The sequence below is a fragment of the Ascaphus truei genome, chromosome 2, assembly GCF_040206685.1.
Source record: "Ascaphus truei isolate aAscTru1 chromosome 2, aAscTru1.hap1, whole genome shotgun sequence".
NCBI classification, from domain to species: Eukaryota; Metazoa; Chordata; class Amphibia; order Anura; family Ascaphidae; genus Ascaphus; species Ascaphus truei.
Genome location: NC_134484.1, coordinates 178990534 through 179018196, shown reverse-complemented (window position 1 = coordinate 179018196; position 27663 = coordinate 178990534). Strand labels below are relative to the sequence as shown.

Genomic DNA, 27663 nt, shown 5'->3' with positions numbered 1-27663 from the left:
CTGTGGCGAATTTTATGAAATTCTCCATGTTCTCTGCAGGACAAGCTTCTCTGGTGCGTATTTTCGCCAAAAGATGGCGCTATTTCCCTTCTCTATCCTCTCTGCATAAGCCCCCATATTTGGGAAATAAGACAACATGACATTATTTTACTGAGTGGGCATTTCTTACACTGAGCACTAGGTGTCGATGTTTAGCATATTTTTAAAAGTATATTCCCATATACCATTTTCAAAGCAAAATTGAACACAACCCCCAAAAAAGAGAAACTAATACCATTCCGGGCCCACTGACCTAGGCTGCACTGAATACACTTTTAAATAAGTCTGGGACTACACACCTACCGTAACCACTTTTAGAAACCTTTATTATGAACAATTTTAATGCTATACTAAGATACAAAGGGGGTCCCCAGCTACAAAAACATTCTGGCTGCCACCACCTCCACTAAAGCAGATTCTGGGGCATCATTTCTCGCTGCTCACCGGTGATTGACAGTCGCAGAGCTGTGACGAATTGTGCCCCAGACTTCTTAGCGGCAGTGCTGGCCACTTGGACATCAAGCAAATGTTTTCCAAAAGCTACGGTATTAAGATGGGGGTTTAGGCCAGGGGTGACCCCATGGCGTCATTTGAGGACACATCGCTGGAAGCCAAGGAGAGTTACAGAGGCATCGCGCGGTCCCCCGGCATTTATTTTAAATGCCTGGGGGGAGAGCGCGGGACCTCTGTAACCGCCGCGCCCCCCCCCCCCCTCCCTGGAAAATCTCACACCCTGCCCCCCCAGTTTGCACACACCTGGTCTAGGCAATAGAGCCCTTAAGGTCACAGGCCCACAGTGTCTTATACTGGCTATAGGTACACACCGCAATAATGAGACACTAATGATATTGATTCCAAGAAATTGTGACATTTTATTAAAACATACATGTGTCATAAATAAGTTAACATTTATCAATAACATTTAAAAAAAAAAGTAATTTAAGCGCTTGCGGCGTAGAATAAAGGTTGTCAAACGTTTGTTACAGAGGGCCACTTCAGTGTTAGCAATCGTGTGGAAGGACAGCATACTTACTCTGTTGTTCAATATACTTACATACAGTTATGTTTACTAAGAATAATGGCCTTTGATCTGAAAGAAAGGCTCTCACTGATACTGTATGCTGAGGACTAAAACATTGGACCACTTCCAATAAACGGAATATAATAAAGGATAACTGCCTATTGTTTGTCTATGGCAATCCAAGACTCAATACAAAAACAACTGCACTCACATGGTCTTTGCAAAAAAAAGGTAGTTTAATAAAAGATCACCGTTTCTGACCAAAAATAGGAACCTCTAGCAAGACAGATTCCTATTTCTGGACCAAAACGTTGATCTTTTATTAAACGACCTCTGTTGCAAAGACCATGTGAGTGCAGCTCCATCCCTTCTGTATTCACCATATGACATTGCTATGGCTTACATTTACATAGCCACAAGTAGGGAGAGCAGACTTTCAAAAGGAGAAACCGGGACCCATTAAAAAATTATTTATAAAACAAATGACATCACTTAAAAATAAATATTATAAACGGTCTTTGTCTACCAGCGCCACCCTCCCCCCCTCCCCCCCATTTATGCTGTGTTATTGATTTACTTCCGTTTCCGAGCACAAACTCGAGTGAAGCAAAATGACGGGTTGGTTTATATTAATACATCGTTTAATTACAGTTTAACAATATGTTTAGAAAGTTTACTCTTTGATATGATCGATCACATAAAAACATGCAGTGTCTACTTTACGGGTACAAGGAACAGCTAAAAAAAAAAAAAAAAACCGGGACATTTCAACTACTGTATTTTGAGAAAATTGTCGGGACACCGGGCCGGTCAATGAGAATCTGGCACTGTCCGGCGGCTGCACCGGGACGTATGGTCACTATAGCCATAAGGTACCAAATGAATGGGCTGTAGGGTGTCTTACGGAAGAGGTGCTCAATTCCAGTCCTCAAGCCCCTGCATCAGCACAGGTGGTTCAATCAGTCCCTGCTTCAGCACAGGTGGCTCTACGACTGAGTCTCTGATTCAGCCACCTGTGCTGAAGCTCGGATAGCCTGAAACCTGACCTGTTGGGGGCGCTTGAGGACTGGAGTTGAGCACGCCTGCCTTAAGGCTCAGCATTGCTTGGTAAATATGGGCCTAAGACTTAATAGCTGACAGCGTCTTCTTCATATGCCATGTTAATAGAAAAGCAGTAGACTGCAGGAGAGACCTGCCTACTATTAAGGCTTTCAGAGAGCCCCAGCAAAGTCCTACAGGGCCACAAGCATTCTGAAGAACACGTTTCATCAACTCCTTGCCTAAAAATATCCCATAAATAGTGCGTGTTTTACTTGAACCTTTTAAAAACTGCTAGAGGTCCAGCTACATATTGCACATCTCATGAATTGATTGCACTCTTCTCAGTGCCAGATGGGCTTAAATAAGAATTGATTAATCATAACTAAGCATAATGCACAAAAACAGAATACAGGATTTATCCATTCTTAGACATGAAAGGGTTAAGGATATATTTAGACAGGCAGCAGATCTGAAGGAAACAATCCCTTCCAAAATCCATTCAGACCTTTAATCATATTCCTTTTGACAATTGATCTCCAAGGATAACCCTTATTTTGTTTTTAACCAACAGTTAGTGATACAGTATTTTATTTTGTCTGGACGGGGGTTGGTGGGCGAGTTTCCTATGATAGTCGCTGGTGGTTATTTTAAACAGGTTCAAATAAATGCATCTCTCAGTTAAAGCTTCAGTCGGTTTTTTGTTTGCTTCTTAACGTGTGTGTGTGTTAAATCACCATTATTGATGTTCTTCTTTCCTACATTTCTCCTTAAGTCATTATTAGCATGAAGCAATTCTATTGGAACGTACCAATCATGAAATACTGTTCTGGATGCTGGTCTACACCAGTTTGCAAATGTCAAACAAAATAAGGGGTATGTATCTATATATTACAGTATTTTAAAAAAAAATATGCACATAAGGTATAGAGAAACAGCCAGCGTCCATTAATACAAATGTTGATGTCGCTAAACTTGAAAATCATAAACAGACAAGTCGCCTGCCTATTTAAGAACAGGGTTCATACCCCTGCAATCCCTTTACTGGGAGCTGGGCCTGCAAAGCAAACACTGCTGGTACAAATACTGTGGATACTTCTTTACAGCACAAACATGATCACATATAATTTCCCCTTGAGTTCAACTGTTGTTTTGCATGGCACCAAAGGTGTCATGGGATGACATGCTTAGCATGTAATTCCTTTGGGTTATTAGTTTCCACAAGTCTGTGCCTTTGTTTTTACACATACTCGCTAAGTTAACAAAACGGTTTCTGTATGAGATCCAAGCACAGAGGTTTGCTGCAGAGTACCTTTACATTTCAAATGGGATGATTCTCTAGAAGTAATATATGTTGGACTGAACAGACAGTCGTTGTTTACTGATGCTATGGTACAGAACAGCAGTATGAGAAGAAACGATCACTCCATGCCAATTCTAGCTTATCAGTTTTGAAATGATTTATCTTATGACTAGCTTGATTGGAGCTCATGTGTTATAGACAAAGCATGCCAGTTCTCTGCTGTGTCTCTGTTCCCATCTGCTTGTTTTGTTTCCAGACTAGAAAATCCCTTTGCTAATACAGTCAGTGTAATGTTTACAAGCTGTAGTCTCTCTGGCCCAGATGCACAAAGCGATGTTATTGACTTAACGAGGCATTAACTTAATGGCTAGTTAAGTGCTATCAGGTATGTTCAAAGCTCACTAACGCCATGATAGTGCTAATTGTATGCAAAAGAGGTGTTCTCTCTAACAACACCTATTCATAGAGCTCCTTTATAGTTAACGCAAGGATTTAAAAATACATTCGTACCTTCACATGAAGATGGCGTTTGCTGGATTCTACTACTATCAATAGCTACAGATTTTAAAATGTATTCATTGGTATGTCTCCTTCAATCACTACTTTAACTTTTCTTTCTAAATGCTGTGATTCTTTGTACTCTTCCTATCCTCCAATAACTGGGAAGTCTCTCCTCCTGTATCTCACTATGCCCTCCTTATTGCTTTTTCTGTTTACTGTTTCCTCACTCCTTGGTGAATGTTCCTGTTCTCTCCAACTTCCCCACTCCCCACTGCACCATTATTTATACACCTCTCTCCCAACAACTTCTTCTATACCCCTCAATAAAAATCACCCCCACAAATCCTCTATTCACACCCTCTATCTACTTCTTCCTGCTGCTGGGGATCTCCCCTAAGCCTGAAGCCAGACATACACACCTGATCTCACTCATGCCTCCCTGCCATCCCTTCCCCTGTAAATGGTGTTAACCTTTTCATTTAACACTGACTAACCTTAAAACTTGCCCCACAAATCAAGCATCCCAATAGCCTGCCCTCATTGCTATTGTCCCACAGTCACTTATACCACCCATTGTGGCCAAGCACACCCATCTACAGCACTTATTCCCTCACCTGCTGTCTCTGTAAGTTTCCCCTCAAACCTCTTAGATTGTAAGCTCTTCGGGGCAGGGATTTCCTTTCCCATTGTCTGATTTTTGCTGCACTTATTGTATTATTATAATTCCCTGTACTGTATTCTTTGTGAAGCGCTGAGTACACTTTTGGCGCTATATAAATAAAGACATACAATACATACAATACCTCCAGAACCTGGATCTGGGAGGCAGGGAGAAAGAATAGGAGCACACCTGGGATAACTGGGAGATATGCTAATATGAGTCATTAAAATATACTTTGCATATATACCATTAGCATATCTCCCAGGTGTGCTTTTTGTGCACAGGTGTCTCTGCACGTGTTGTTTTAAGGTTGGTTTGAGGAGATATATAGAGTATAGCACTTGCAATAAAATAAGTCTTTCTGTCTCTCTACACCCTCCCCCCTCTGTGGGAACATAGTGTCTGGTCCTGATTTTGATCATGGCATTATGAGTCCATACTTAATAGAGCATCTGGGACTCAGAAAAGTAAATGGAAGTCTTCATAGGCCAGACGCACACTGAAATACAACCTCCTTCACTAACGAAATTCAACTCGGACTCCGCTATGCAGAATATTACTGACAATAGAGATTAGCTATGCATGCCCCTTTTTAAGATGAATACATCTATTTGTACAAAATAACTTTTCAAAACAAAACAAATTGTTTGTATTGTATAGCAAATACTGAAACTAAAAGGGGGCTTTTTATAAAAGTTCAAAAACACAATAATGGTGCAAACCACAGAACCATAGTAATCAAGAAAATCAATCCCACAGAAAACAATAAGATCTCTGATAAATTGGGTGAAGTTTTTCTGAACCGGTATTTGCTGAGTTTTGCAGCCAAGTGACAATAATAAATAAACCAAATAGTACACTACGGGATAAACGAGATCTACTTTTACAGACTGCGATATAACCTGTTTACCCGAGTCTGGAATGCAGAGCTTGTCACCCTTATTTTCTTTTGCTGTGAGAAATAATAAGTATGTACATTCTTGTTTCACACCATTCTGATCAGCACTGAGAATGACCCTAATTGTAATACTTCCCTGATCAGTTTTCCTTGCTCCCTGTAATATTACTGGGAATTAAATGGTTGTCTATTGTAGATAAATTACTAGCTTTGTGAAGGAATTAAAGCTGCAGTTCAGTCAATATCCTGCATGTGTGTTTTTTTTAATAAATCAGTTCTGTAGTAAGAAAAAATACTTTAAGCATTTTCTGTTTTTAAAAAAACATCTTTGAAAGACCAATTTTCTTGTATTCTATTTTAACAACCATTTACTAAGGCACTGCCCCTTCATGTCCTGTCACAAGCCCTGGCACACCCCTTTGTCAGCCCTGCCCTCCCTCTAGCACGTCAGTGCAGGAGTGCTCATGAATATTCATGAGCTTCCACTGACGTACTGAAGCAGAATATAAACAGATCCCTTCACTAATTATGTCACCAAATTTCGCCGATCAATACATGGAGAACGAATTGACCTGCAGCTATACAGTTCTTTAGGTAATTAGAGATTGCCCACATGAAACTATTGAAGTAAAGAAAAAAAAAGACTGAACTGCAGCTTTAAGCACCTGTTGAATAGAAACTGCAAAATAGACCCTATATGTCAGTCCTACATTTTTCCCTTCAATGTCATAGAAACATTTCGTCAGCAGCACATAAACCTGTCCACGGGCGATAAATCTGTGAACAATCTTTTAATTACAGTCTGATAATTTTCTTGAATAACTGCAGCAGCAAGAGGTCTCCCGTGTTTATCCTCCATCGTGCTAATTATGTAACAAAAATAAGAAATCAATCAGAACACCGCCTTGTGTTGTATGAGGGCAGAATTTACTTCTCACTTCTTGCTGTCAGTGGGACATGGAATGGAATGCTTGACAATACTTTGCCTGTACATCCGTCACTGTTGTTACGATGTATGACCTTAAAATATTTGACTTTAGCATCCTTCAACTCAACTGCCCTATTCCACAACAGTGTTCCATTTATAGCACATTTACAAAGCCACAGAAAAAGTGAAATGCTCAGCATATTAAAAAGGTTAAGACACAATATTGTCCTTCATATAAAAAATGATCGTATCTACAAATTTCAGACTTGATTCCGTGTCCAGCACCTTCTTTCTTTGGTGAGCTGAAATATGAAAAACCTTGGTTCATATTTGCAGTATTTCATTTCCTCCTTTGATTCATTTGGTGGGATACTTCACCTGCTCTTCTCCTTCAAATGGTATACTGCATTTTGAACAGTCAATTTTGGGGGTTGCCTTTGGCTGTCATTCAAAGGCTTTATTGGGAGAAGAATGAGTACAAGAATGCTTCCGATGTGGAAAAAGAAATACATTGACCTAGAACAAAGAAAACAGCAGATATTTGTAGTCATCAACACTTTTGGAATGCACAGGCTATGTTACATATGTAAAGCGCTCAGAAATGGTGACCATCAATTCATTCCCATGTAGGAATAATAATATACATGCACAGGTATAATAACCTGATAATGAAGTGTGATCTTTCTTTAGTCTAGCAGCAATGCTTAATGCTTACTTTTTTTCACATACATTTTTATTACCTGAAAGTGTTGTTTTTCCGAGTTGGAACTGAATGACTCTAAGCTCACCTCTAGGTTTCTAAGATACTGCCATATGAAATAGCCAGTAAATACAAAACATAGGATGGCCACCAAGAACACTAATATAGAAGCTCAATGTCAACACCCCGGCAGCCATACTGCTCTCCTGGACAAGCATTCTTGTCAGGGGAATGTAAAAGCGTAATACACGTATCTCAGGAACAGAGGACAAGGCCCAAGAGCTGAGAATACTGTTGTTCAAATCCAGAAGAACCCAATTTGTTGCAAAAAAATGAATAAATTAGGTACATTATCCGAGTTCTAAGACGTGTAAAGGTCTTATATAGATTTTCTGGATAGTATGTTATAAGGTTCGTGAAAAACATTGTAGTGCAAATTTTTCACTACCTGAAACCCTTGTCTTTGTCTTACACACGGTGAGACTATCAGACTCTACCTCTCTCTTCACACATTTAAACGTGACCTAAAAATGCACTTCTAGGAAGCTTTTATATGTAAAGCATGTGACAATGTATAATTCTATATTCTTACCTAAGCTGGCAATTGTTTGGTGCTCCTGTTACAAATCTGCCAAAATCCTGATTGTGTGCCTAACATAATGGCTGTCTTCTAACTTTGTGCTGCCGTATGTGAAATGCTGCAGCTTATATGTAACATTATATTACGAAGTGTAACACATTATTGTTACAGCTTTCAGACTAATAGACAGTCTACTGTCTCGAACACAGCAACAGATCTCTTTGTGATACATTGTTGCCAAAGTGCAGAATTCTAAAAGGTGTGTGTCAGACAGAGTCTATATCAAAAGAGGAAGTGGATATGACTTTAACTCCTTGCTGTAGCAACCAAAGAATGATTAGTATAGTTTAAAAAAAAAAAAAAAAAATCATCTGTAAAAATGGTATTAGGAGTTAAAAAAAAATAATGCAGACCTTATTATCTAATACTACAGAACTGATTTAATTTAAAAAAAAGAGGATTTTTCAAATTTTGTTGCTTTAATAAATTGGTCAGCTGCCATTGTATTTTACAAAAGAAGCCAAAAATTTTGTTGTATAGTATGCAATATATTTATCATCTTTGTAATATTTTGGGATGTCACAGCTCTGGAGCCAGTGACTTCTAGAGTTTTAAACAGTACCGTCAATAGCACAAGAATCCTGCATTCGATTCTCTCGGGAAAGATTTTTTTATAGACGGGAAATTAAAATACAATAAGTGCAAACAACATACAATGACACAATATGGAAAATCACTCCTGCCACAGAGAGTTTGCAATTGCTCATTTCTACAGACGTAGCTCGAATAACCTTCCCCAGAGCCACGGTAAAATAAACATTTCCGGTTGAAGGTGAAAGCTGCAGGCAGCTCAGCAGGTCAATATTGGCTTACAAGTTGCCCTCAGATTCTTACCCAACAGCCAGGGACTGTCGCAGTCGGTTTTCCGGGGGCTTCATCTGTGTATGTTGGGGGACTTACAAATACAGTAGCAGAGAGTCATGAACAAAGTGTAATGGGCGGCAGTGGCTTTTATTCACTTATTGTATTAAATGTCCCTGTATTCTAATTCACTGCATACATTGCTGGCGATATATAAATACAAAACAATACATGTGTGTCTGTGTATAAATATATATATATATATATATATATATATATATATAAATATATATATGCACACACATACATATAGTAAATCTGGACCCATGTCTCCTATTAACCACCTATTTCAGTTCAATCTCCTTTCATATGGTCATTGTATATTAATTTATTAATCTTTCTGAAACTTGATTTTACACTGCAAATAATCCCAAAGCTTTGGAAAAAGAACAGGAGCGTGGAGAAATAACTGCAGATAGCAGCTCGATGTAACAGGATGATATGTTGAAGTGGAAACTTACTTGTACAATGTAAGTGCCGGTCCAAGTGCCAGCATAACGAAAGGGGCAACTGTGTAGCAGATAGCCAGCTGGGTGACAAACCACGTGATGATGTCATAGAGAAGTTTACGAGATGTTGATGTAACGAAGCGGTGTCGAAAATTGTTTCTCATCTGTAAATCATACAACATTACAGATACATTCAGTGACATGCATAGGTAGGGTGATCCCATACAGTACCTCCATCACAACGAAGAAATGCTTTACAGCTGAGAGTTCAGTTCAGTTTATTACAGGAAAAATCCACTGGGTTATAAGCAGGTCTATATTTTTTTTTCTGCATTCAAAAATCTATTAGCTAGAGATGTTTTATTAACAAATAACTCCAAATTGTAGAATCAAAGGTCTCAAACAACATGTAATGCAAAAATAACTACTTCAGGTTAGTTTGCCAGTATTTCTCAAACATATCACTATGGAAAAAATGCCTCAGTGGAATAAACACAGACTATTAAGTAGGGGTACCTACACTGTTAAGTTCTTCTGGGAAAGGGTCAGTGTGTACCTGTATATCACACAATGTGCAGTGTGTACCTGTATATCACATAATGTACAGTGTGTACCTGTATATCACACAATGTGCAGTGTGCACCTGTATATCACACAATGTGCAGTGTGAACCTGTATGTCACACAATGTGCAGTGTGTACCTGTATATCACACAATGTGCAGTGTGTACCTGTATGTCACACAATGTGCAGTGTGTACCTGTATATCACACAATGTGCAGTGTGAACCTGTATGTCACACAATGTGCAGTGTGTACCTGTATATCACATAATGTGCAGTGTGTACCTGTATGTCACACAATGTGCAGTGTGTACATGTATATCACACAATGTGCAGTGTGTACCTGTATATCACACTATGTGCCGTGTGTACCTGTATATCACACAATGTGCAGTGTGTACCTGTATATCACACAATGTGCAGTGTGTACTGTACCTGTATATCACACTATGTGCAGTGTGTACCTGTATATTACACTATGTGCAGTGTGTACCTGTATATCACACAATGTGCAGTATGTACCTGTATATTACACTATGTGCAGTATGTACCTGTATATCATACAATGTGCAGTGTGTACAGTACCTGTATATCACACTATGTGCAGTGTGTGCATGTATATCACACTATGTGCAGTGTTTACCTGTATATCACACTATGTGCAGTATGTACCTGTATATCACACAATGTGCAGTGTGTACCTGTATATCACACAATGTGCAGTGTGTACCTGTATATCACACTATGTGCAGTGTGGCCTGCAATGTCAGAGCTGTGCTACAATACTTTATTATCCTTAAGTTATATTGCATTATTAAATAGTATTACTGTATACGTCAATGTAATAATCATATATGCTCACATATAGTAATACTGCACATATTTAGCACCTGTAACAAGGTTGTTTGCTTTCAATTACACATTTGACTGAGAAACAACTGTGTGGCAAGACTTTTCAGTCCCGCTGTAATAGGCAGATATCATTATCAGGTCAGAATTAGGTCAGTCTCGGTGATAGACTGATTAACCCGGCAGCACCCTTACATTTTCTAGTTACAAACTGATGGTTCCACTTTCTTTAGAGCATAAATAAAACACCTTAAATTGAGGTCAAAATAACTTTGTGTTTAACAGCTTTAGAATGTCATTAAATCAGACACAGTACAAATACTTATTTGTATGCACTCTGCCTGATGGATAATTTCCCCCCTAGGTGTTCCCCTATACCACTGATGAGGGTACATACCACTCTGGCAGCCAACATCATGGGAATGGCTGTGAGAAATGTCATATAATATCCAGGATAGACGCCATGCCACACGGCTGACAGGATAAATGTTAAAGCTGGGCGGTACCTTGGAACCCTGTCATAGCAAACACTGCGAAGGTATGAAACAAATGGCAAGATAAACATGAATGCCAGGGCAGCACACACAGAAACTTCACTTGATATTTACGTCGACTGGCCATTTTCTTTGTTCAGACAGGAGATTGGGACAGGGACAGAAGGAAAATAAAGAAGGAAAGGAGTTGCAGTGCAACATGTGTTCCTTTCAAGCACGGAATCATATGCTCGCATTCATTTTGACTTTATCATGAGTGTGTGGTTCTTACCGCTTTAACCAAGCAGCTGTTTGAATATTCCAGTTGTCTATGTACATTTTAAAACTTGTAGCCGTCTAGTAGGGAAGAAAAATGCATCTTAGCCTTGGCGTAAGACATATACAGCAATGCCAGTAGTTATTGAAGTCTTAAATTATGTACAGTAGCACTGTTTTCAGCACACAATGAAAAGCCTTAAAGGCAGACTTGTCCCTAAACTGACTTTCTGAACAAGGGCATTTTGGCTAAAATCTTTGCATGAAGTAGTTCACTGTACCATGTATTCCTCGCGCCAGTTACCATAGTAAATGTTTAAAGACTGGAACCAAAATGTGTTCCATAACCCATAAACACTAACAATGAGCAGAAGAGCAATATTTTTCAAACATAATACAGGTTGAAAATAACAGGAAAAATGCCCTGTGATAATTCTTCTCATTAAAAGAACATCAACAACAAAAAATTATGATATTTCACGATTTTGGATAATTGTAAAGGGTGGTCCCTATACAACTATCCAAAATCGTGAAACATCATTTGTGTTATTTTAAGGCACAAAGTATGGATAATTTGTTGTAATTAAACCTTTATTACTTTAATAAAATTACTTTATTATTCTTTATCTTTGGAAACGGAAACTTGTCTAAATAGCGTTTCCGGTGCATTCCCAATTCCCATATTCTGACTGTTAAAACCGTACATGCATGTGACTGTATGCATAAAAAACGGAAACGTACTATATAAGAACATCATAAATACACACTAAAAATCACTGCTAGAGGTTTGGCCTAGTTTTAAATCAACTAATCTTCTCCTTTTTCACATCCACAACTACTGTGTGATCTATAGAACATTCTAAAAGCTACGGTAAATCAAAAGCATATCTAGTGAACTAGGTAGCAGGAGGCTATATAGTCAGAGACTTCCTTGCACAAGTTGTGTAACACAGCAAGCAAAACTTCTAGGGAAATACCCATGTTCGAAATCAATTAAAAGTAAAACAAAGTTACACATTCAATGTGTTCATTTGCATGTCATTACCCAGAATCCTTATCTGCAGTTTAATCCCTGTATGATGTGGCAATGGGTCAAAACAGGTTTGTTGGACCTATGGAAGACATGCAAATGCACTCATGAGTTTCTTGACGTTATTGCACCTTATTCATGGAGATATTTCTGTTACTTTGCTAATCTGATGCAGATAGCAGCTGTGTAGCAAAGGAAGCATGTACCCAGCAACAGGTGTCACCAAACAATGAAACATTTTGTTCTTAACTCACCTCAATGTTCCAGATATTGAGATTGGATATCAAATCCCAACGAAACTTGCCATTTTCATCCACACCATTGAACCCATAGCCAGCAGCATTATTAACTGCATCAGCTGGCAAAAAAAAAAAGTGATATGTTTTATTTCTTTTAATCAAACCAATTGTATTTTGTGCTTTGCCTTTTCCGTCGACTTAGGTGATAAAGCAGAATACTCAGCTGCTCGCTTTAAAAAAAATATTTAAATATTTTTTTTTTAAACATGATTGGAACTAGGAGCGGGGTCCTTCAGATCTCATTCATTCACTCTATTTTCACATATGGGGGATTCCTGGTTTTTCAGATATTTACAGTTTTAGTTGCTGGTGTGCTCCGCTCTATCTGGGGAAACAAAATGGCTGCCAAAGCACAGATCAATAGGAAGAAGCAATATTTCGGCTTCCTATTGGATGACCGGAGACATCTTTATAAAAAATAAGCAAACACTGGAAAGTGTACCGGCAGCCAAAACTGTAGTTATCTTGGGAACCGTGAGAAGCTGGAAATAGAGCGGTTCAGCTCTGGAGTACCCCTAGGTTCCAATCCTGGTAAAAAATGTATTTCAAAACTTATGCCCACCGAACCAGTTTTTTTGTTTGAGAAGCTCTGTCTGGGTGCAGACTCCCACCAGAGGTTAATCTCGAAGTTATATGGCCAATTCTCCCTTCCAGCTGCAGAATCCCAGGATAAGTTTAATTTTATGAAGAAGTGGGAGAGTGGTCTAGGAGAGGAGCTGGAGGCTGACGACTGGGAGGAAATTTTTGAATCAGTGGCTAAAAGCTCTATTTGCTCAACTGTCCGGGAGAACGCATATAAAGTTATGACTCGCTGGTACAACACCCCCCAAGAATATTGCTAAATATGTCCCGGGCTACTCTCCTCTATGCCTCCAAGGCTGCGGTGAAGTGCCCGCCCTCTTACATATGTGGTGGTCCTGCCCCAAGGTGTTAGACCTTTGGAGACAGGTGAAGTCCTGGATCCAGCAGATCTTGGGTTCAGAGATTGGTTGTTCCTTCTAAACAAACTAATCCAGGAACACACAAGGGCTACAAACAAGTTAATTACCCATATTACCACTGAGACAAGATGCGCCATCGCGAGTCTATGGAAGTAGGATAAACTTCCACCAATTCAGTCTATTAGAAACAGGCTGTGGTTTATATGTATGATGGAAAAACTGACGAGCTTCCGTAAGGATACTTGCCAAAATTTCCAGAAAGTCTGGCTTCCCTGGATATCACATATATAGATCCGGATTCTCTGAGTCTATAACCCTTGTGACCAACTAGCCTCACTCTGTCTATAGAAAGCCCAGGTGTTTACACCGTCGCCCACCTATTGTGTCCTATCTGTATTTATTTAAGGCCCTCAGAGCGGCTCTCTACCCCAGTTGAAGAAGTCCAACACGATATTCATACCCACCACTCTACATTTAAACTGCATAAAGCAATAAGAATTATTGATTCCCAACGAAGCCGTCCCATCCCCCTCCTCTCCCTCCCCCCAATTCCCGCTATTTTTTAAGGAGTGGCTCAGTGAGTAAAGACACTGACTGACACTGAGATTGCTGCAGGGGAGCCTGGTTCAATTCCCGGTGTCGGCTCCTTGTGACCTTGGGCAAGTCACTTTATCTCCCTGTGCCTCAGGCACCAAAACATAGATTGTAAGCTCTACCGGGCAGGGACCTGTGCCTGCAAAATGTCTCTGTAAACCGCTGCGTACAATTAGCAGCGCTATACTGTACAAGAACATGCTATTATTATTATGTACCCACTCCTCCCTAATACTCACTCTTCAATGTTTAATTTTCTGTATTTCTCTGCTTGAAAACCCAATAAAAATGTTGTTTAAAAAAAAGCAAGACACTGCGCTGGACAAACATGTGTTTATTCCCCCCTATATATTAAAGTAAAGGAGAGGGATCCCTCAGCGAGTCACTGTTCCATGATATTTAGCTGTATCTTACTAAAATGGACTAGGATTTTAGGTACCAGATTAGTCTGTGGTTATTTTTAGAACACAATGCACTAAACTCACTGCGTACAGTTTAGTAAAAAAGGCCCTTATTCCTTTTATTTAAATTGAATATTGAATACAAAAGTATATGCCTCTACTAGAAAAATTCTGCATCATCTTACCTGATAGGCTGCTACGTTCTACTTTCTATACCAGGGGTGAGCAAACTGGGGGGCGGGAGATTTTTAGATTGCGTGAGGCCTCTGCTACTCTCAATTTACAGTGATTCAGACGGCAGTGTGTCTTGTTGCCATGGCAACGCGTCATCAAATGGCGCCGCGGGGTCGTGTGAAGTCACACGCGTCATTTGACGCAGGTCCAAGGTGGGAGGGGGGGACGCGAGCAATGGCGCAGCAGCAAAAGTGTGCGCTCCCCTGTTCTATACTGTTCAATAATTACTTGCTACCTGCACTTTAAATGTAATTTATTTATAAAATGTTTTACCAGGAAGTAATACATTGAGAGATAACGCTCCTTTTCAAGTACAGTATGTCCTGGGCATAGAGTTATGATGACAAATACATGGTTACATTATATATAATGTATAACCTCTGTTCATTTAAAGACAATGCACAACTTAACCGCTCCTGGAGCAGCAACAAGCGGAGACTGGTGCTCGGATGCCGGAAACAGAAGTGGTGGGAGCCTGATCTGCCCCAAGAAAATGAGTAATTGCCTATGACGTACCTAATACGTCATTAGGGCACTCTAAAGGTTAATAATGTTTATCGTTGTCCTTTAAAGAACTGTAGTTCAAATGAATGGCCCTGCAGAAAGGTAAATTTGTTGCAGGTTGTGATAGCTTTGACGGGATGAAATTATTATAAGGGACAACGTTTTGAAACCGACCAGGTCTCTTCTTCAGAATGAGCACACCTGAAGACGAGGCCCGTGAGATTTCGAAAGCTCTGCACAATATACTTTCATCAACAAAAAGGACAGAGATATAAAACAAGAAAATACTGGTAAGATCTTCTCATGGGCAAAACGACACTATCAATGCTATACCAGTGTTTTATCGTTTAATTTACCATGTTGCTTCCTATGTGGACAGCCGTGATTTGAATAATACATGCTTCAAAAGTAAGTCTTACTGAGAATCATATATTAGTGTGCAAACTAAATTATATCGTTCATCTATATCAGAATTTTTTTACAATTTTTTTTTTAAAATAAATCTGAAATATGGATAACCGTTTTTTCCAATTTTAGACCAGTTTTGAAAACTGCAAATGTAAACAGTTACAAAGAGAAATGTTCATTTGGCAAGAACTTTCTCGTTCATTTCATAGGGCACATCTTGTGCACAAATACCTTGACACTTACCTAATGTCCATGCAAAGTAAAACTTTGGTCTGGAAGCCAGTATTGCAATGTAGAGGTAACTTAATCGCATCAAAAGTGATGCTTCAATAATAAATGTATCATCAACAATATGTAAAATGGGGAAAGCCTTGGTCAATGTCAAGAACAGAATAAGAGATGCCACAGTGATGCAGAGCTTGTGTATTACTGCTTCCTGAAACGAAAAATACAAATAGCACTATTCATATAATCAACATATAAGTGGAATGTATGAAAATAGGTATCTATGAATTAGTCCAAACGGAGTTGGATTACAATACATGGTATTAGCATGCATAATACAAAGTAAATATCCCAGGTGAAACGCATGCATTTGTAAGAGTATAAAAAGAGGTGAACATAATATTAATGGACAAGTATAGCCCATAGGTAGTCTGACAGAAAATAAGCAGAATCAAAAATGTTTCACCCCCAGGTTTCAAGGAATAAGTGAAAACGAATTATTGTCGAATCCAAGTAATACATGTACCTTATGAAATAGCTGCTTTCTCGGGCAGGACCCTGACCTTTGCCCAGGGGACAGCTTGACTGTGTGAATGTTGCCCCTGGTTGAATTTTTGAGTACCCCATGTAGTCACTCGCCACTATCTGGTGGCACCTTTTGATTTGAGGGGTTTTTATTTGGGCGGTTCGGGGCACGCTATCTAGTGTTAGTCAGCAACGGTTGGTGAGCACATGGGTGGCAGTTAGCTTATTAGCATGCGGGTGGCAGTTTGCTTATTAGCACGTGGGTGGCAGTTTGCTGATTAGCACGTGGGTGGCAGTTTGCTGATTAGCACGTGGGTGGCAGTTAGCTTATTAGCACGCGGGTGGCAGTTTGCTTATTAGCACGCGGGTGGCAGTTTGCTTATTAGCACGCGGTTGGCAGTTTGCTTATTAGCACGCGGGTGGCAGTTTGCTGATTAGCACGCGGGTGGCAGTTTGCTGATTAGCACGCGGGTGGTAGTTTGCTGATTAGCACGCGGGTGGCAGTTTGCTGATTAGCACGCGGGTGGCAGTTTGCTGATTAGCACGCGGGTGGCAGTTTGCTGATTAGCACGCGGGTGACAGTTTGCTTATTAGCACGAGGGTGGCAGTTTGCTTATTAGCACGAGGGTGGCAGTTTGCTTATTAGCACGCGGGTGACAGTTTGCTTATTAGCACGCGGGTGGCAGTTTGCTTATTAGCACGCGGGTGGCAGTTTGCTTATTAGCACGCGGGTGGCAGTTTGCTTATTAGCACGCGGGTGGCAGTTAGCTTATTAGCACGCGGGTGGCAGTTTGCTTACTAGCACGCGGGTGGCAGTTTGCTTATTAGCACGCGGGTGGCAGTTAGCTTATTAGCACGCGGGTGGCAGTTAGCTTACTAGCACGCGGGTGGCAGTTTGCTTATTAGCACGCGGGTGGCAGTTAGCTTATTAGCACGCGGGTGGCAGTTAGCTTATTAGCACGCGGGTGGCAGTTTGCTTATTAGCACGCGGGTGGCAGTTTGCTTATTAGCACGCGGGTGGCAGTTTGCTTATTAGCACGCGGGTGGCAGTTTGCTTATTAGCACGCGGGTGGCAGTTTGCTTATTAGCACGCGGGTGGCAGTTTGCTTATTAGCACGCGGGTGGCAGTTTGCTTATTAGCACGCGAGTGGCAGTTTGCTTATTAGCACGCGGGTGGCAGTTTGCTTATTAGCACGCGGGTGGCAGTTTGCTTATTAGCACGGGGGTGGCAGTTTGCTTATTAGCACGCGGGTGGCAGTTTGCTTATTAGCACGCGGGTGGCAGTTTGCTTATTAGCACGCGGGTGGCAGTTTGCTTATTAGCACGCGGGTGGCAGTAAGCTTATTAGCACGCGGGTGGCAGTTAGCTTATTAGCACTCGGGTGGCAGTTAGTAGGTTATATGTGGGGCACAGCAGCAGTTGACGGTTATTATTTGTATTTTACCTTTATCTCCCTCTCCTATTTTGTTTAAGGGTATTTTGGTCATTTTAAGGTGATCGTATTTAAGTTCCCTTTTAAGTTTGTATTATTATGTAAAATCCTGTTATTTTACGGATGATGTTATTTTCATATTTATTTCTAACACACACACACGCACCACACACACATTATTTTGTGTGGTTATCACAGCCTTTGATTCACTGTTTAGTGGTTAAGTTATGTTTTGTTTAAGTTTTAAACTCTTGGCTGGGAGGAAGAGTTTTCGGTAAGATGTTTATATACAACGATTGATCCCTTATTGCTGGAAGCATAATGTTGGTTATGTTTGATTATTAATATTGAATGAATAAAGGCTTTGGCCTTTACCACCATATTCATATTTCTTGTTTTAGCTTTTATTATTATTAAGGTTAAGGGGCACATGCATCATGGGCAGGACATTTCTTCTCATTTCCTGGATTGTTCTCAGAGTAAAATATTCTGATAATAGGCTTAATACCTCTGGCCCAATTCCCACTGATTAATGCAGAGAAGATAATATTCTAAGCTATAAACCATTTTTGGACATACAGTTGAAAATATAAAGATAGAACCGCTCACCTATAAGAATCCTAAATGTGTAAGTGATGGAAAAACATAAAAGTACGGTGCAGGTGGGGATAGTGGCAAGACTATCTAGGTATTGATCCAAGAGGGATCAAAGATTCCCCAATAGTGCACTCAATATCAATAAGCAGGACTATAGTGGCCCCTTCAGACAGGATTTATGTCAGGCAGTCTATTGACCATAGGATCAGCAATTAAAAACAAAAATAATAAAAATGTATTACATCTTAATATTAATACACAATGAAATTAAGTATATACATAGGAAATAAAATAAAATCCTCATAGTGGTGTGGTAGATAATGATCACATTGGTATATGTATAAATACCAATACTGGCGTAGTATCAATGCCCGTGCGCATAAATAGAGCACATACAGATATTTGCCCCAGAGATTCAAATGAAGCCTCCAAATCAGAGAACGCAGAGGTGAGTATACTGGTAATTACAACAATGAGCTTTAGGACACAATTTACAGCTAATAGCCCCTTATACTTGGGCTCTATATCCAGTCTAATAACATTCACCACCATTTGGGTTTGTTGTAATTACCAGTATACAGGCATACCCCACATTAACGTACGCAATGGGACCGGAGCATGTATGTAAAGCGAAAATGTACTTAAAGTGAAGCACTACCTTTTCTCCACTTATCGATGCATGTACGTGCAGAACAGATGTAAATAAGGCATTTGTAACAGGCTCTATAGTCTCCCTGCTTGAGCACACCTTCGTTACAGGTAGGGAGCCGGTATTGCTGTTCAGGACGTGCTGACAGGCGCATGCGTGAGCTGCCGTTTGCCTATTGAGTGAGATGTACTTACTCGCGAGTGTACTTAAAGTGAGTGTCCTTAAACCGGGGTATGCCTGTACTCACTTCTGGGTTCTCTGATTTGGAGGCTTCATTGGATGCACAAATGGGGAATCTTTGATCCCTCTTGGATCAATACCTAGATAGACATACAGTTGGTCTGAATAATGCTTTAGCTAATCAATGTAAAGTTATCATATTAACCATACCAAATTATTGATATGTAATCCAATTAATACTGCTAACAGTACAGAAGAGCATAATATGTTGCAGTCATTTATCAGCGCTCCACTCTTGTTTTGCTCCTCTGCAAATTGTAACAATGTTAACTCGTTTTGTACCATAGTATTAACAGTGACATTAATTTAACCAATTGTCTCATAAATCTACTGTTTTACCTTATGATACATGCTCTCCAAACAAAATTAGTGAAGAGCAGCCGATTTTAAGGAAGAAACAAAACTTCTTTAAAACAAAGTCTTGTTGCTTTTCCCTTTCCAGATCAGGTGAGGTTTTTGGTGGTGAAGGACATCATGATGATGATATACTGATGATGGATGGACTTGGCACTGGTAGACTAATAATGATGATGACAATGGTAATGAGGCTGTGGGGGCTGCTCCAGCACCAGCTGATGATACTAGTTAGAGGGCAGCATGGGGAAAAGGGACCCCCTGGTAGTAGACAAACATGTGGACCAATTATATGTCATTCACTAAACTAACCCATGGGTCACAAAGCTGTTGAAAGGGCGCGCAAGTACCATCGCTCACACAATGAAATTCTTGCTGCTGACGTGCTGCCCTGCAGCTCTGTAGTGGGCAAGGTCTCTAGAGAGCTACTCAAATGCGCTGATATCCAGTGGGGCATATTTTTCCACTAAGACTGTTCCACAGCTGTATTAAGTTGTTTAATTAGAGGGCCAAGGAAGCTGCTGCTTCTGACTGAGCTGCCACCAGCGCCATCCTGCCCAAAGCGTATCTCCCCCACCATCAGCACCCACTAGTGTACACACCCCCATCATCATCAGTGCCAGTTACCAACTTACCAGTAGCCTCAATTCATCTTTTTTTTATGCAAAATTTTGTGAAAAGACGCAAAATTCTGTTGAAAATGTTGCATCATAGATTATTTTTTACAAATTCCCTTTGTTTTCAATCCTTACCTCAGAGATCCCCAGCCAGACCATGTTTTGGGGATGAGCAAGCTATACTCTATTTGTACGTGATCCTAGTGCATTCTTTGTTAGTTTACTATTTACAAAGCTTAAACAAAGAAACAATGGTTTCAACACTACATAAAGTGTTACGTGCCAGAGTGCTTTAACTATGTTATAAATACAATTTATTTCTGCAAGTAGGACTGAAGCTTTAAAAGAAAAAACTGGTTTCACTGAAAAAATGCTCACTAAATGTACCTCTTTTGCAATGTACATTACAGCAGTAAGTTTGCTTCATAAAGTTTGTCTGTAGAACAGTAACCTTTAAAAAATACTAAGTTTTCCATCTTTTGATACTCACATTTGGAGAAGGATCTGGCCGTTTATTATATTCCTCCCCTTCTGAGTTTACTTCCAGGAGTTTTGATTGAATATGCCTCCCTTCAATGAATGCCACATAGTCCTGAAAATTGCTACATGGCCCGGCAAGAATACTCATGAAATTAAGGTGGTAGCTCAAGTATTCCAAAAACAATGGTCTTTTCCTGTAAAACAGATCAACCCAACAAATAATTATTAAAAGCAATCAGGATTTTTGGGAAGACTCTTTTTTTTTATATAAAAATTGAATATTATTAGTTTATTCTACAAAATAAAACTAGATAAAAAAAATCAAATTGTGATTAAAAACAGTGGGTCGCCGAGACAAAAAAATACAAAAAGACTCTAAAGCTGATAATTATAGTGTAAATCATTCCAGATCTACGTATCCATGTGAGACCATTATAATAAACAGAATAAAGCAATGATAAAACATCTTACAAAATATCATTGTGGTTGTACATTAACACTATAAATCCTGCTCCCCAAAGAAAGACATGAATCAACAAATTGCAAAAAGACAAAACAGAATAAGTTAATCAGAACCAGAATAAATCATCTGAGTAAACTTCTGATCTACAAGTAAGTAAAGTTTTGCTCCTCATGTTCACATAACACAATATACATTAACTTTCCACTTTACTTGTTTAAAGAAATTAATTTGAAGTCTACTGTAAAAGTGTTAACTGCAAACCAATGAGGAATAGTTGGCTTGATTGCACTAATGGGCGGGCTGGGCTTTGGGCAGGAAGGCAGGTGTGAGTCTGTGCTGGTCAGCATGTGTGTATGAGAGCTGTGCAGGTCAGTGTCTGTGTATGAGAGCTGTGCAGGTCAGTGTATGTGTGTGTGAGAGCTGTGCAGGTCAGTGTCTGTGCGAGAGCTGTGCAGGTCAGTGTCTGTGTATGAGAGCTGTGCAGGTCAGTGTCTGTGTATGAGAGCAGTGCAGGTCAGTGTATGTGTGTGTGTGAGAGCTGTGCAGGTCAGTGTCTGTGCGAGAGCTGTGCAGGTCAGTGTCTGTGTATGAGAGCTGTGCAGGTCAGTGTCTGTGTATGAGAGCAGTGCAGGTCAGTGTATGTGTGTGTGTGAGAGCTGTGCAGGTCAGTGTCTGTGCGAGAGCTGTGCAGGTCAGTGTCTGTGTATGAGAGCTGTGCAGGTCAGTGTGTATATGAGAGCTGTGCAGGTCAGTGTCGGTGTATCAGAGCTGTGCAGGTCAGTGTCGGTGTATAAGAGCTGTGCAGGTCAGTGTCAGTGTCGGTGTATGAGAGCTGTGCAGGTCAGTGTCTGTGTATGAGAGCTGTGCAGGTCAGTATCGGTGTATGAGAGCTGTGCAGGTCAGTGTCTGTGTATGAGAGCTGTGCAGGTCAGTGTCTGTGTATGAGAGCTGCCCAGGTCAGCGTCTTTGTGTATGTACTTTTTAATAAGTGTCAGCCGTGTGTGTATGGGGAATGCATCTGGTGTATATGTGGAAAGAGTGTAAACTGTGTGTTTATTATGTGATATGTATTGAATGCATCAGGTACACATGCATGTGTTTGTGTGTTTATGACACCTACATACTGTATACAGTATGGATGCCACTGGATGGATATGTATGGATGCCACTGGCTGTCTGATATCTAGACTGATTGCATTAATTTTTCCCCCAGGTAAAAACCTGTTAGCCAGTCTCTGTTTGCACTGTTACCAGTAATTATGTCCTGCAAGATAAATATGTCAGTGAATTTATATCAACTACATAGTGCCACCATTAAGCTATTAATTTTAAAATGATACATTTCTCCACCTAAGCATTTTATTTTTTTATGGACTTCATCCTTGAATCCTATGAGAACATGTCTCCCCCCCCCCCTGTTTTTCCCCTCCCCCTGAATACAAACAGTTTAGCAAAATTCTTACTTCACAGAATTTTGAAGTTGTTCACTGGTCAGCTCTTCAGAATTCTGACCCATTCCTAGGAATATAAAGTGCACATACAGGGTCAAAATCAAGAAATACAAATGGTATCCACATTCAATCTGTGGATATTTGAATGCATTAACCTCCAAAGGAACTAAGCCATGAATGTCTACATGGAGATTACAGAAACATCATGTTCATGATTTATCCTATTTATATGTGTGTCTAAAATGCAATATTAATGTATATGTATAGTATGTGTCTAATATTAAATAATGAAGAAGAAGAATCAGGCACACGGTCTTAATCATGAATGAAAAAAGGTTTAATGTGCCAAGGAATCCAACGTTTCGGCAGTAATACTGCCTTTCTCAAGGTGTAGGCCTACAGTTTTACTGCCGATACGTTGGATTCCTTGGCACATTAAACCTTTTTTCATTCATGATTAAGACCGTGTGCCTGATTCTTCTTCTTCACTGGATCACTTTGGGACGTCACGAGCTCCCCAGAACAAGCGCACCAGCAGTTAAGTACCTCACCATCACCTATATGTTTGCGCTTATAGTGCCAGCGACGCGACCGATGACGTCACCCGTCGCCGTTGCGATAGTTGTAATTTAAGTTTAGGCGACGTCGCTAGCTACAAGGCCAGTGACGTCAGAAAAGGGGGAAGGCAGAGGGGCGGAGAAGCTCTCTGATTGGCCACAAAGAGAGATCGTCACCGAAACAAAATGAAATAACAGTGACTACCAGATTTTTGGTAGCGCTGTCGCTTGGTCGCGCCTTCGCGTGCACTATAAGCGCCGACGACGGCGACAAAGCATTTGTTTTGCTGCAACGTCGCGTCGCCGGCACTATAAGCGCAGCCTTAAGGTTGATTTACAGCTTTTCCTGCCCATTTCCTCCACCCAAAGGACTTCCTTGTGCCACTCTCAAGAATGCAACCATTTTGCATTTAATGTATCTGCCCCCGTTCTCACTGCTGACAGGCAGTTGTATTCATTACCATTTCAGAGAAAACATTATTTCTCTCACCTCTAGGTGAGAGTTACCTTGCCTCATACAAATGGCAACCCTTAGGCTGCGGCCCCTCTGCCGCTGAGCTTGCTCATGCTTGGAGAGCGGTGATGTCTGTGTTTCTGTGTATATCTCTCTCTTTATATCTCTCTCTCTTCCCCCCCCTCCCCTCGTCTCTCTCCTCCCATGGCGCTCTCTCTCTCTCTCTCCCCCCCCCCCCCATTGCTCTCTCTTTCTCTCTCTCCCCCATCCCCCCTGCACTCTCTCTCCCCTGCCCCCCACCCCCGCGCTCTCTCTCCTGGCCCCCCTCTCTCTCCCGGCCACCCCCCTCTCTCTCACCCCCCCCCCTGTCTCTCCCGGCCATCCCCCCTCTCTCTCACCCCCCTTGTGCTCCCCCCCCCACGCTCTCCCCCCCCCCTGTCTCTCCCGGCCATCCCCCCTCTCTCTCACCCCCCTTGTGCTCCCCCCCCCACGCTCTCCCTCCCCCCCTGTGCTCTCTCTCCCCTGCCCCCTCTCCCGGCCATCCCCCCTTGCTTTCTCTCCCCCTTCTGCTCTCTCATTTCTCCCCCCTCTCTCTCTCCTCCCCCCCCTCTCTCTCTCTGTCCCTTCTCCCACCTCCTCTCTCCCTTCTCCCCCTCTCTCTCCCTTCTCCCCCTCTCTCTCCCTTCTCCCCCCCCTCTCCCCCCTCTCCCCCCTCTCTTTCTCTCTCCCTTCTCCCCCCTCTTTCTCTCTCCCTTCTCCCCCTCTTTCTCTCTCCCTTCTCCCCCTCTCTCTCTCTCCCCCCTCTCTCTCTCTCTCCCCCCTCTCTCTCTCCCCCCTCTCTCTCTCTCTCCCCCCTCTCTCTCTCTCTCCCCCCTCTCTCTCTCTCTCCCCCCTCTCTCTCTCTCTCCCCCCTCTCTCTCTCTCTCTTCCTTTTCCCCCCTCTCTTTCTCTCTCCCTTCTCCCCCCTCTCTCTTTCGCTCTCCCTTCTCCCCCACCACACCACTCCGTTTGCCCCCCCACCACCACACAGCAGCACTCCGTTTGCCCCCTCCCACCACACAGCAGCACTCTATTTGCAACCCCCACCACATAGCAGCACTCCGTTTGCCCCCCTGTCCATTTGGCCCCCCCTGTCCATTTCCCCCCCCCTCTGTCCGTTTGCCCCCCCCCTCTGTCCATTTGCCCCCCCCTCTGTCCATTTGCCCCCCCCTCTGTCCATTTGCCTCTCCTGTCCGTTTGCCCCCCCCATCAGTCCGTTTGCCCCCCCCCATCAGTCCATTTGCCCCCCCCATCAGTCCGTTTGCCCCCCCCCATCAGTCCGTTTGCCCCATCAGTCCATTTGCCACCCCCCCCCCAGTCTGTTTGCCACCCCCCCCTTTCCACTTCTCTCTGCTGAATTCAGTGTCAGTGTGTGTGACAGCAGGACAGTAAAACACGCCCTCTCACTTCCCATTGGTCAGAGCAGGGTCATGTGACCCTGGTCTCAGCACGAAAGTATCTCTACCTTGTCTCCCCAAGCACAACGCTTGGGAGAGCGTGTGTGCACGCGCATGAGCGCGCGAGCACAGCGGGAGAGGGGATGTGCTGGTCCACATTGCAGAAGGTAAGCGCGACAAGCACCAAGCGAGCTCAGCACCAGCGGGGACTCAGCCTTAAGCTGCTTGAATTGTTATGCTATCGAGGTAAAGCAGCTTTTGTACTGTAGCTGCCCTACCATCAGCAGCTTAATGTGCGATATGGTCCATATATTGTCCAAAACATTCAGAACATTTATTCTTTGCACTTCTATTCCCTGCAAAACGTTTCAACGGGTGAATGTCGTCACCAAATTAGTGCGCAGTGAGTAAAACATGGTGCGTGCCCTCTTTATAGTTTCTGCTTTAAGCAAATGTAGCGTTTAGAGAACATTAGCATATTACGAATGACATAAAAATTGCTGTGCACATTGACTTTTTACGGTGAATCGTCTGCCAACTGAATCACTGCTTTTTTTTAGTGACTAAAGAAGGGCCCGTTTTGCATGGGTCGCAACTTTGTGCAAAAGGTTTGCACCTCTACTGGCAGCTTGTGAAAAATGTATGTGTTTGTATTTTCTCTGGGCCTGCTGAATTCAAGCACATCCGCTACATATTGTATCTGTTTGACTAATAATGAGATCACAATAAAGGTCAGGACAAAAAGTACAGTGTCAAACGGACCTAGTCGTATCACCAAAAGGCACTAGATAAGGAATGCACACATCGTCCAACGCATTTCTTTACCATGGAAATGTTACATAACGTAAAAAAACAAAACTTATAGCTGTGTTATATGTGGTGTACTGCCAATCCAATAAGGTTAACCTGTTAAACGTGCCACTCGCCTTAGTTCACTTTCCTCCTAGGAGCCACTGCCCATTTAATAGTTTCAATGTAGCCGAGTGACACCATTTAAGAGAGAAAAAAAAAGTATATTTTACCTAATTTTCAAACCGTTTATAATTTAGTGGGAAACAAATGCTTTTAAGGATTTTTACAAACTTCATCTAATATCATTTAACGATAAGACTGTTTGTCGATCCTCAGATCAACTGGCAAATTGCTGTTTTTGTTTTGTTCTTTGTTTGCAAAGTAATTATTCTATCATTAGTACAACTGATAACCATAATTAGCAGATATGCTTTACTTGCAGAGAAGGCAAACATACATTTTTCACCGGATACAAATAAATAAAATTGTTACTTTTAAGTGAATAAATATTACTGGTGATATGATCACAGTATTATGTATGTTATATGGTCACATAATTAGGTAACCAACATAGAAAAGAATAACAATGACCATTCTAGTCATTTCACGCCTTACCATCATGAAGCTGGAATGCCAGGGTTGTGATCTTCTGAGTAACGATCATCAAGGGCCTGTAATACCAACACATGCACATGAGATGTAGTGCACCGTCTCTACTGTCCCTCCTTTCATGATACATCTCCTGACTATGTTATCAAGTGAGAAAGTGGAATTTGTCATTCCTAATGGACAATCGCTTTTAGATAATAATGAAGGGGAACAGACACTACAAGAACCCTCCCCCCCCCCCCCTCTATCTTTCACTCCACTTTCCTCCACGGCTATCAAACCGAGGCTACACACATAATAGTCCAGCAACTAGCCTAGTCACAATGATAGACAACAACAAAACAGTGAGTTACTCTGTGGACGTATGTCTTTATATTGGTCAGCGTTTGGGACACTCTGTACTATACATATGTGCCTGTGAGCACTAGGTACTAGTCCGTCCCCTGCAAGGGATGCTGCATTATACCTTTGACAGTGCCAAGGTCCAGGCGGAGATTTACATACTTATAATAAGGATCTCTCTGTTTTTGAAGCGCCGGCTACCTATACTCTAGTCACAATGATATTTGTCAATCTCTTCAAAGAAAGGTGACTGTGTAGCATTCTCTCCTGTGAGTAAGGAAAGTGTCAGACATTTTGAAGATTAGGAAATACTGAACCATGATTTAGCAAGAAAATAAATGCACTGCAAATCTAATAATCCTGTCTTGCATTTGCGCTCTACACTTAAAAACATACATTTTCTAACAATGTTATGACTAAATAACTCATAGAAGAGCCCCCTAACTCAGTGGTTCTTAGTAGGCATGGTTACGTAGTGGCAGATATGTTACGTTTCAAGGTACTATTATTTTTTGTTATAAAATATCAAATATATTATATACTGTACTACTGTACACTGTTATAAACCTGTGCTGTTTCCAGCAGCCAACCACAGTCCAGCTTGCTCAGGAGTATGCATCCTCCTCATTGGACTATCTTCCCTTTATATGCTCAGCCTGCCCTCTGGCTGAGCATAACCTTGTGTATGTGCGCTGTGCTCACTAGTCTTGCCTCGTGTCTGAGCCTTGCCTGTCTTGCCTTGTCCAGTGTTCCTGGCCCTGCTTGCTTTTGGATTCTGTATCTCTCCACTCATGATCCGGCTTACCAAAGACGATCCGCACCTCTCCGCTT

At 41.5% G+C, this 27663-nt stretch overlaps 1 protein-coding gene across 1 annotated transcript in view; it reads right to left on the bottom strand.

Annotated features, from left to right (window-relative positions):
- Window positions 1-887: 887 nt before the first annotated feature.
- Window positions 888-27663, bottom strand: part of MBOAT1 (membrane bound glycerophospholipid O-acyltransferase 1) — an 86092-nt gene continuing 59316 nt past the window's right edge. The window contains exons 5-13 of the mRNA XM_075585606.1: window positions 26497-26552; window positions 22655-22709; window positions 20739-20922; window positions 15853-16045; window positions 12483-12586; window positions 11215-11279; window positions 10847-10979; window positions 9052-9203; window positions 888-6905 (exon numbers count right to left, since the gene is read on the bottom strand). Of these exons, the coding sequence (XP_075441721.1) occupies window positions 6764-6905; window positions 9052-9203; window positions 10847-10979; window positions 11215-11279; window positions 12483-12586; window positions 15853-16045; window positions 20739-20922; window positions 22655-22709; window positions 26497-26552 (1084 nt within the window). The 3' untranslated portion in view covers window positions 888-6763. The remainder of the gene's footprint in view (window positions 6906-9051; window positions 9204-10846; window positions 10980-11214; window positions 11280-12482; window positions 12587-15852; window positions 16046-20738; window positions 20923-22654; window positions 22710-26496; window positions 26553-27663) is intronic.